The sequence below is a fragment of the Engystomops pustulosus genome, chromosome 8 (assembly GCF_040894005.1).
Source record: "Engystomops pustulosus chromosome 8, aEngPut4.maternal, whole genome shotgun sequence".
Lineage (NCBI taxonomy): Eukaryota > Metazoa > Chordata > Amphibia > Anura > Leptodactylidae > Engystomops > Engystomops pustulosus.
Window position 1 is genome coordinate 66,271,379 of NC_092418.1, and position 11,619 is coordinate 66,282,997.

Here is an 11,619-nt window from a genome sequence, read left to right on the forward strand (position 1 = left end):
TAATGCAGTATTGGCCGTCCTCGCTGTGGAAGTGCAGTCCACTTCTGGGTCTGGGGTGATATTAAAATTCCCACAGATGAGAAGTTTGCCATGTTTATGAGCTGTAATGATTCGCATAACCTTATGAAAGAAGGAAATCTGTCTGCGGTTTGACACGTATATAGATGCAATCGTGAATGGTATATTGTTAATGATGCCGACTCTTATCACAAACCATGTGGGTCACATATTGTCTTTGTGGTCTGGAGGGCCACAGATGTTCTCACAGCTATGAGGACACCCCTGCATTTTTTCTGAAAATGGGAATGAACAACGTGTGGAAAGGCAGGGTGATTAATGCAAAACACATCCTCTTGCAAAAGATGGGTTTCCTGTACACACAGGATGTCACATTTTGTGGATTTTGCCTCCTTCCATAGTTGGTTTCTTTTATATGGGCTGTTGAGGCCTTTTGTCTTAATGTGTGTTATTCTAATAGCCATGAGAACCTCCTAAGTGGGATGCTAAACACCTAAAATTACCTCTTACTGCATAAACAAGTGCTAAAGCATGAATGGTTATACTCTGTGCAAACATATAAAACCATAACCAAAACAAACGCAAGCTAAATAGCTCGAATACATCCGAGATCTTATAAGCCACATTATTTGGTTCTATCGGACTAAAGAGGGGAGCAACAGTCATGTAGTTACCCCATCAGGACATGTGTGATGTCAGTCATCCTCAGCACCATGGAACTAGAGTCCTTGGGGGCCAAGCAGGTTTCTGTCAATGGTGACCTCTGTTGTTGGAGATGGTGGTCCACTCTTCTTCGATTGGGGCAGGAGGGTGCCCTGAAGGTGATGAAGGTAGAGAGACCTCCAGGTTCATCTTTTCAGGAGCGCTATTCCATCTTCCACAGTATTCAACACTTCAGTGACACCATTCCTGGTGATGACCACCCGGACAGGGAATCCCCATTTGTACAAGATGTTGTTCTACCGCAAGGCTTTAGTAATAGGTTGGAGTCCCTTGCGAAAGCTGGAGAGTTGCCGTGGAAAGATCAGCAAATATAGAGATTTCGTTGTACGGCTCTGGGAAGGAGGCCCTGGGAGTAGTCTAACTGTTTTGGCCACGGCACATGGTAGGCTCTATTAATGGTCAGGTCTTGTGGAGAGATCTCAGGCAGAATGGTTTTTGATCAGTTTCTGCAGGTATGTTTTTAGGTTTGAAGGTTGGATTAGTTCTGAGATGCCTCTGAACTTGAGGTTATTCCTCCGTGACCTGTCTTCCAAGTCCGCTATTTTTGCACACATATCATGTAGCTCAGACCCCAAAGACCCCAAACTGTGACTCAATATAATCAGTCCTGTCTCTCAGGTCTCGTATCGCTGAGTTAATGGGTTTAAGGATGTAAAACAGGGTAGCGAACGGGTCTGAGTCCTCTGCAGATAACAATGTGTGCGGGAGATCATGTACCTGCAATGGCAGAGCAGCATCACTGTGCAATCGAGGCCTTTGCTTGACTGGGCTCCGCGCCTGTTGCAATCCGCCTGGAGAGTGACACACCGCAGCATAGGTAAGTCCTCCGGTTCCCTCTCCTACCTGAGGAGTACAAGGGGAAGTAGATCCCAAAGGCTGGGCTGTCGCGGAAGACCTCCGCATAGAGGTGTTCTTGTCTTCTTCTTGCGGCCTGTCCTCTTGGCGCGCAGAAGGGCCAGCGCCATTTTGAGTAGCTACTGAGGAGGGAGAAAAGTAAAATTCGGTGAGCTTGCGGGTCTTCCCAGGTTCTTCCTCTTTTTGGTCATGTTGAGGGGTGTCTCAGGGTGTTGGGAGAAGGGTGCTGTGGGTAGTCGCTGTTAAGGTGGTGGCGGGAAGGAGCTGTAACCTCACACAAACATCTCAGATGGCAGCCAAGCCACGCCCCCGGCAGGTCTTTTTTTGTGCCTAATGCATGACCATGTCTTTTTTCTTGTTATACATGTTTAGTTTTTCCTATCCTGGTAGGCGCAACTTTGGCTTCTTTTTGAGACTTTTTGTTGCAAATGTCTCAAATCCACATGGACACTTACCACGTGAAGGGGTTATATACAGGAGTGGACACTAATGTAAATTTTGGATTTGAGGCCATGGCCTTTATTTCTTAGCACTCTAGTCTCAGGGCGCGTTCACACGTTGCGTTTTGACCTGCGTTTTCATTGCGTTGGAAACGCATATACAACAGCTGAGGTGGTTTGCCTAATTACATCACTGTTAACGTTTCCATTTACAAAACGCATCATAAACGTGATGTTAATGCATGCGTTAACAAAGCGTAAACACATGTGTTTTTGTTAACGTGTGCGTTAACATTGCGTTTACAAATGTAAACGGTAATGTAATTAGGTAAATTACCTCACATCAGCTCTTGCATATGCGTTTCAAACGCAATGAAAACGCAACCAAAATGCATGTGAACGCGCCCTCACCCTGACAATATATGAGGCTGCGGTCACATGAGTTGTTAACGCATGCGTTTTCAAATGCATCACAGCTGAGAAGAGAAAATTTGCCTAATTACATTGCTGTCAACATTGCATTAACAAAATACATGTGTTAACAATATGTTAACATACACTGTAATATAGTGTTTACAACTGTTTTTGTTAACACAATGGAAACATCTGTGTTAACATTGTGTTAACACATGTGTATTCTAAACATCATGTTAACAGCAATTTAAATAGGAAATTCTGTTCTTTTCAACTTTTGTAATGTGTTTGAAAATGCATGTGTTAATGTGACGTGTGACCTTAAACAAATTTAAATGCAAAAATTTAGGAATTTAAATAAAAACAAAAAAACAGCCTAAACAGTGAATGCCCAGCAGGTTGATGAGGTTGATTAACAAAATTTTAAACATGTGAAATAAATTTAATTTACATGTTAAAACAGGGTCCATGAAAAAAAAACCTTCCTTTGTGCCTCCCCTGGACCAGGTGCATGGAACATCTGGAGAATAAAGAAATATAAGGCACACTGCACAAAATGTAAATTGCACAAAGTTGAACTTAATGTCACGTCTGTGCCTGCTGTCTCCTCTATCCGTGCTATTAGGATTAGGAGACACTGAGTTTTTTCTGATCCTGCAGTCTGAACTAGGTTCTATGCTGTCTGACCTGATGTCTGCCACACCCCTCTCTGATTTTGTCTTGCAAGAGTTAACACTGTGGATGTGTAATTGCTTGCTCCTTCCACCTGTGGCAGGGCCTAGGTTCCCTATAAGTGTCCAGTTTAGCTTTGACTCCTTGCTGGTCAAACTGCTATCTTGCTGTGTTCACTAGCTTCTCTTGTTTGTGATCTCTTGCCTGTGTCTCGACTTCTCTATTAGGATTGTGATTTGGTTATTGTTATTCCCCGCTGCTGCCGACTCGGATTGTATACCTCGCCTTATTGTGTTTGTCTGTATTGTTACGTGTTCACACCTTACCCAGGGAGGGAACGCCGCCCAGTTATTGGCCTCCGTTTAGGGGGAACCAAATAAGTAGGTAGGAAGATATTGGGGGTCTCAGTGTCAGGGCTCACTGTCTTTGTTTGTGTCCTGCTATTAAAGCATATATCTTTTTTCAACTGTATAAACTATGAAACTATGAAGAACAGACTAAGGAGCACTTCAAAAACGACAACAAAAGTTGCAAGTAACGTCAAAATGAGACAATTAAACTAGAAGAAATAAAGATGCATGTCCCCCATGGTGTTTCTTAAGATCATGGATGAAGCCTATATGATAGTTGAGCCTGGGCTGGAGGTTTGAACGGCCTGTTTCTTTATGAAAGATTCTATGGTTTCTATACAAGTGACCAAGCTTCCTTTTAAGAGATTTATAAGCAATTCATTTAGTATCATTTGGGCTCTGGAGCCCATGGAGTAGACAATGAGCTTATGAATTGTACAGTTTCTGCTATATGAAAAGGCACTTTTCCAGTTTTAAGGAGGCCAGATGATTGGTTGAGAATGTGAATTCTGTTACTGGTGTTGTGTTAGTCGAAAGGGAAAGACTTCTAGACTATGAGTAGCTTAACACTGAATTTTTTCATATGTTACGGGTAAATTGGCTTTGTTGTTCTTGAGATAGGTGTACTATGAGTAGGTTCAAGGAGAACCTTTTCCTAATCAATACAATGTGTGTGCTATCATTAAAGATGGGCCAATTTTTAAAATTCGATTCGACCAGGTTTGCCGAATTTTCAAAAAAATTAGATTCAACCCGAACCGAATCATGTCAAATCATGTTAATAAACTGGTATTTCCTGGCTGCAGAGAGCATGCAAGGTGTTATATAACGTTGTGCCATGCTCAAATATGACAGCCACTGCTCGCTTCACTCTTCAATTTCATGGGACCTCACAGGGGCGAACTTGACAGCGGTCAGTTGGCAGCAGCATGAGTAGGCCGCAGAGTGGCACAACGACAAGTTATGGAGGTGGCAGCAACATGGTAGGCCACAGAGTGACACATGGACAAAGTGTGGAGGTGGAGGTTGCATGGTAGGCCACAGAATGGCACAATGACAGAGTGTGGAGGTAGCAGCAACATGGAAGGGGCACAGGGTGGCACAATGACAGAGCGTGGAGGTGGTGGCAGCAACATGGTAGGCCACAAAGTGGCACAATGACGGAGTCTGGAGGTGGCAGTAGCAGATCAGAGTGGCACAATGACAAATTCTGGAGGTGGCAGCAACATTGTAGGCCACAGAGTGGCACAATAACAGAGTGTGGAGGTGCTGGCAGCAGCAGGAGGCCAAAAATATGTGACAATGACAGACTGCGGAGGTGGCGACAGAAGCAGCAGAAGGTCAGGGTGGCACAGTCACAGTGTCTGTAGGTGGACGGCAGCAGTAGCAGCAGCATGAGGCTAGAGAGTGGCACAATGAAAATTCTGGTGGTGGCAACCACATGGTAGGCCTCAGAATGTGGAGGTGGAAGCAACATTGTAGGCCACAGAGTGGCACATTGACAGAGTGCGGAGGTGGCGGCAGCAGCAAGAGGCAACAGAGTGGCACAATGACAGAGTGTGGAGGTGGCAGCAACATGGTAGGCCACAGAGGGGCACAATGACAGAGGTGGAGGCAGCAGCAGCTGGAGATCAGAGAGTGGCACAATGACAAATTCTGGAGGTGGCAGCAACATGGTAGGCTGCACAGAGTGCGGAGGTGGCGGCAGCAGCAAGAGGCAACAGAGTGGCACAATGACAGAGTGTGGAGTTGCCAGAAGCAGCAGCAGGAGGTCAGAAAGTGGCACAATCACAGTGTCTGTAGGTGGGTGGCAGCAGTAGCAGCAGCATGAGGCTAGAGAGTGACACAATGACAAATTCTGGTGGTGGCAACAACATGGTAGGCCACAGTGTGGCACAATGAGTGGCGGCAACATAGTACGCTACAGAGTATGGAGGTGGCAGCAGCAGCAGGAGACCCCAGAGTGGCACAATGACAAATTCTGGAGGTAGCAGCAACATGGTAGGGCACAGAGTGGCACATTGACAGAGTGTGGAGGTGGAAGCAGCAGCAGGAAGCCACAGAGTGGCCCAATGACAGAGTGTGGAGGTGGCAGCAACATGGTAGGCTACAGAGTGGTATAATGACAGAGTTTGGAGGTGGCAGGAGCAGTAGGAGATCAGAGTGGCACAATGACAAATTCTGGAGGTGGCAGCAATATGGTAGGCCGCACAGTGAAACAGTGGCAGAGTGTGAAGGTGCCGGCAGCAGGAGGTCAGAAAAGTGGCACAATGACAGAGTGTGGAGTTTAATACCAGGTATTACAAGCCCCCACTCGATGTAAGCTAGTTTACCAAAGAAACCATCACAGCACGATCCCGTCGGCAATTCAGTTCTCCTAGAATGCGACCTAGGAATCATTCAATTGAATTGAGAAACAAAGCTTTTTGGTGCTCTGTGGCTTCCGTGGCAAACTTGGTTGCCTAGTAACATGAATGGTGTCCTTTACCGGAGAGAGGCTCCCTCTATCTTGCAGCTCCCATAGTTTATACAGTCGCTAGGCAACAAGCCTAGCATCCCTCACCAGAGGAAGCCATCTTCCACTCCTCCCGACAAGTGTGTATATTCTGGATTAACTTTATTAGTAACTTCTAACTTTAGTTCTCCATAGCATCCATTATGGGTGTCTTAAAGGGCCTCAATAGGGGGATTTGAATTTCCTTGGCCCCTTCAACCACTGCTATGGAAGTGGCTATGATGGAAGGCGCATGCAGACATGTTAGGTGACCCTATTTAGGTCTCATACTTACCTTAGTAGAGCTTTTTAAAAGTGGCCAACCTCTTTAAGGTGTAAATGCTATTGTATTAATATATGTGTGCAATTACAGATGAAATTGTAGTCTGACCTGGCTGTATTTGCACTGAATAAGAAGGAAATGTTATGAGATCTGAACTCCCTAGCCTGCAAAATTAATAATACAGTTCTGAATAAATACACAGTCCTGGTTCAAAATACATTAGAGCTCAGTTTCAGTATTACGTGATAATAATATAATCAGTGCCCAAGAGAGTTTGTAGCTGAAATTGTATCTGTAAATAACTGCTCCTAATTACTAATTAAAGTTTTCTTGTGATGACAAGGGACCAATTAGCACAGAAGCAACTGTGTACTTATAGGGATTAACATGCACTGTAATCCTATGGTGCACCTGACTGCAGTCCTATGTAAGTACAATTTTAGAGGAGAGCTAGAACAATGTAAAAGGTATATAGCATTCCTAATTTAGTTCCCCTTTAGCTATCATCCAGGGAATATATCACAGTACTCTGCCATAGAAGGAGAGCACAACATTTAAATTAACATCCTCCAACCCATGTTTTTTGTTGGTACATTGAAGTGAGAGATTAGCTAAAATTTTATACATGTGCTATCTCTCCAGATGCCAATTTGTGTCTGGTTCTGGGAGTTCCATTTAAAATTAATGAACCGCCCATCGATTCCTATTTTATATTTCTGAATTTTATTTGGGGTCTGGTTTGGAGCCTAAATGAGTTTAAGTATCTAGAATGAGGTCTGAAAACAAGGGCATGTAGGGATAGTTTGCTTTCCAATGGTGTGAAATCAGAGGTAAACTTTGATACAACAGATTTGGACCATTGCTAACCATTCCTCAACTTGATTTTTTTTTCATTTTATGTATAGTTAACATAGAAAGGCTTTGTTTTTGTTGTGAATGGTGAAGACAAGTTAAAGAACTTTTGTTCCTATTATTATCAACCTTTAAGAAGGTCTTCAATAAAACCAAAGATGACATTGCCATGGAGTTGGCAAGTGCCCATCATGTCTTGGCTTCCTCGTAATCTCCCAAAAACATCCTATTAGGATGAATGGTGTTAGATTATATGAAAATTAAATTAAGGAGGTAAGAAGTACACTGCCAAAACTATGTTGAGAACAACAACAGCAATGCAAAATACACAAACCACTCACAGGTTTTATAAGAAATTATGTTATATTTTATATAAAATTATCCATCATGTTATTTGCTGACTCTAGAAATTTGAATAAATATGTAAAAACTTTACAACAATATTAACATATACAAGAATTTCTGAGGTCCCTTCTACGAGTTTTCTTTTATCATGCAAATCCCCCTTCCATTCTGTACAGTAAATTGATTTAGATCTGGTCGGTTACAATGCAAGCAAACCACACATCAATCCGATATTTTATAATTAAAGGGATATCTGATGACCCTGAACTTCAGCTTCCTATCTTCATTCTGGTTCTCTTGCTTTATCTCTTCATCTTATGTGGTAACATAACCATTCTTATAGCATGCAAGGATCCTCGGCTCCACACTCCCATGTACTTTTTCCTTGGCAACTTGTCCTTGCTGGACATCAGTTGTTGCACTGTTTCGTTACATAAGATTATTATAACTTTCATTACCGGTGATAGAACTGTAACTTTCACTACTTGCATGGCACAGATGTACATGTTTGGATCTTTGGGATGTGCTGAACTGTCAATATTAACAGCCATGAGCTATGACCGTTATGTGGCCATCTGTAAACCTCTACAATATCATATGGTTATGAATCCTAGAACCTGTGGAATATTGGCTTCGACCTGTTGGATTTTTGGAATTTTGCAAGTTTCGCCTCATATAGGTATAATAAGTAGGTTTTCCTGTTATTCCTCTATTGAGATCAACCACTTCTTCTGTGACATAATCCCGGTGATAAGAATTTCTTGTGAAGACACCACTTTTGTCCAAATGCTCTTCTTCATTGAGGGTCTTCTTACCATGATAGTGACACCATTTCTCCTAATATTTGTGTCTTACATATTTATCATACTTGCCATCCTAAGGATACGTTCCACTTCTGGAAGACTAAAAGCCTTCTACACATGTTCATCACACCTTGTGGTGGTCATATTACTATATACAATACTGTTTAATCAATATTTGACCCCTAACCTAAGTAGCACCTTAGAGTCAAAGAAACTTTTTGCTCTTTTTAACACAGCTGCTGTTCCTATGCTCAATCCTTTGATCTACAGTCTAAAGAATAAGGATCTGAAAAGAGCTCTAAAGAGGATCTTCTGCCATGAGAACTCTACAGTTACTTAGGCTGTTCATTTTGTTTGTCAAGTCAAATTTGTATGAGACCTTCAGTAGATGTTCGGAAGAAGTCAAGAAAATTCTTTGTGGCCTTGAGACCTTTTATTACAACTCTTCTGACTCTCCTCTCTGAGGGACTAGGCCAAAAGTATAACGTTTACATCACACATAGTCAATAGTTTTAACAGATTTTAGGATTAGAATAAAGGGTCTGTTGTTTTTCCAGACAGAGAACCCCATTTGTCTATGTGTTTACTATTGCAGCTCATTCCTATGGGAAGAGGGTGGTGCTGCTGTATACTGCAATACAAGGTCTATGGTCAAGAGCAGCAATGTTTTACTGCTCTATTTTTGTACATACTTTATTTTTTATAATTTTGTTGCAAAGATAAATAACAGGTTACAGATGCCAGTTTACATGTTGATAACAGAGATCTTGTACATACATATTGTTATTTACTTTACAATATATTGTCTTACTTTATATTCACCGAGTTGAGTTAACTTGGAAGTAAAGTAGAACTTTAACATATTCAAACTGTGTTAAATAGAACATCATCTTACTGTTTTGTTCAGGTCAGTATTGCTGATAAATATTGCAGGTGTTTATTAGGCATTATGAGTTATATTTATAACGATCAGATCTACGACTGTCATGTACTCCCAGTTAGCTCCTACCTAGGTTACCATCTGTGAGTTTTGACCTACTCCTAGTGCTGCGGTATTTGGTGTAATGGAATTTCTAAAAGTCTTCCAAGGAAGCCACAGTTTCCCAACTAGCTAATTCTTCTAGCCTACATATGCTGTCTAAGTGATTCAACCATTCATTAATAGAGGGAGGCTCCGTTTGTAGCCATTTAGGGGGGATTGTTAGCTTAGCTGCTTGTACTAGGTGCTTGGTTAAGTCTCTACCATTTGGGTTCCATGAACTGTTAGGAAGCCACAGCAGAACAGACTCTGGGCTTAAGTTAACCTATTTGCCAGTTATTTCAGTGGTGTATGACTGTACTTCTTTCCAGAAGCGATATAACTTAGGGCATCTCCAGAAAATGTGGCCTAATGTGCCTCCACTGTTCCCACATCTCCAACATGTGTCTTTTGAAAGCAATTGTTTTTTCACTTGAGCTTCCTGATTGTTGTACCTCCTTATCATGAGTTTATATGCGTTTTTCTATATTTGACGCATCTTGAGAAACCATGAGATCTCATATGAATTCTTTGGATTTGTTTATGGTTAATATTGTTTAGGTCTGATTCCCAACCTCTTATATAGGCAGGAACCGTGTGGTGTCTCTGAGTTAATATGTAATCATAGAGTAAGGAGATGGCTGCTTTTGGTAGGGCTTCTTTTTGTAGACATTTTTCATTTTTTTTTTCTGGACCCCTGCCAGAATGTGGAAAAATACTGCTGCTGCCACTGTGGAGCACGATCTGACTCACCTCGTGCTGCGGTTCCCGCCACTCGATCACCAGCAATGTCCCCTAGGCTGGAGAGGGCAGATCCTGAAATGCCTGATGACGACCATGAGCCCACACTCCGAGAGGTCTCACAACAGCTGCTCACGGTCATTCATAAAACCACAACCTCGCTGACTATGCGGATTGAGGAGGTAAAAGTGGATGTGGGATTACTGAGGCATGATGTGCAGAAACTCAGGGAGCGAGTGAGAAAAATGGAGACACGTATATCCCAGCTTGAAGACTCCTCGGCTTCTGCCCCTGGTCAGATACAAGCCCTGGAGTGCATGACTGCTCAATGGATGCAGCGAGCGGATGATATAGAAAACTGGCTATGCCGGAATAACCTCTGCATACTGGGCCTGCCAGAGAGAGTTGAAGGCCGGGATCCAGTGGCTTTCATGGAGGCCTGGCTGAAAGACCTGCTGCCAGATGCCAATCTATCCGCCTCCTTCGCCGTTGAGAGGGCCCATAGAGTACCTGGAAGACCACCTACACCGGGAGCACCACTGCGCCCAATGCTCACCGGAATCCTGAACAGCAAGGACCGGAATCAGCTACTGCAGGCAGCCAGATGGAAGGGCAACATTACTTAGTAGAATGCTAACATCCTTATCTATCTTTCCTGATTTTTTTGGGTGCCCTGCATAAAACAAGGGCATCCTTTATGGGGGTGAAGAAACGTCTTAGGGAGATGCAGATTCAATACAGCTTGACATTTCCCGCGCAACTCCTACTGATGGCGACTCCTGGATCAATACCCTGCGTAGGTCACCACGGCGCCGAAGTCCAGACTCTGCTCAGCTGATGTTGACAGGGATGACCTGTGTCCCACCATCGGCCCTGATGGACATTATACCCTGGACCGGCGATACACTCATCTCCTTCCAGGGGATCGGGTAATGTTGCACATACCTTGTGCCTATTGTCTATATATGTCTGCCAACATGATGTTTTCTTACTTAGGATAACCCGTATATTTGCTGGTTAATTGTTATGCAATGCATCAGCTGGAGGGACCCAGTTATTGGAGCAATAGTCTGTTTTTCCACTTCTAATACAGACTACCCCATTGTTATTGCCACTTGCTACAGACAGGAAACTTGTCCTTGGACTTCTCTCCAGTTTTTTACTTGCTAGGTTACCCGCCAGCAAGTATTAGTTATATGTTTTAATCGTTTGTGCTGTTGATTGTACTTAATCTGTCATGTCACTTAAACTGCTTTCGTGGAAAGTGAGTGGGTTGGGTGAGACTAGGAAACAGCACATGATCTTTGCTTATATGAGACGGCACACGCCACATTTATTGTGTCTACAAGAGATGCATCTTACAACCCACACCACTTCAACCTTGAAAAAGCCCTGGCTACAGTGGCCATATCATGCAACTCATACTTCCCACTTAACTGCTCTCTATTGCCTATTCATTCCACAGCTCGGAAGGTATGGAGGGCAGCTAAACAGATGTCACTCCCAGTGGATATACGGAAACACCACATCTAATGCAACTTGGTGACGACTAGAGATGAGCGAGCACTAAAATGCTCGGGTACTCGTTATTCGAGACAAACTTTTCCCGAT

The 11,619-nt window shown here is 43.1% G+C and overlaps 1 protein-coding gene across 1 annotated transcript; it reads left to right on the forward strand.

Annotated features, from left to right (window-relative positions):
- Positions 1 to 7,650: 7,650 nt before the first annotated feature.
- On the forward strand, positions 7,651 to 8,589 carry LOC140076151 (olfactory receptor 1N1-like). The gene has a single exon (XM_072122659.1). It carries the CDS (start codon positions 7,651 to 7,653, stop codon positions 8,587 to 8,589), a length of 939 nt encoding a protein of 312 aa, XP_071978760.1.
- The last annotated feature ends 3,030 nt before the right edge of the window (positions 8,590 to 11,619 follow it).

What these genes read in the sequence shown, in the direction of transcription:
- LOC140076151 (XM_072122659.1), top strand. Translation starts at nt 7,651, where the DNA reads ATGCAAGCAAACCACACATCAATCCGATATTTTATAATTAAAGGGATA.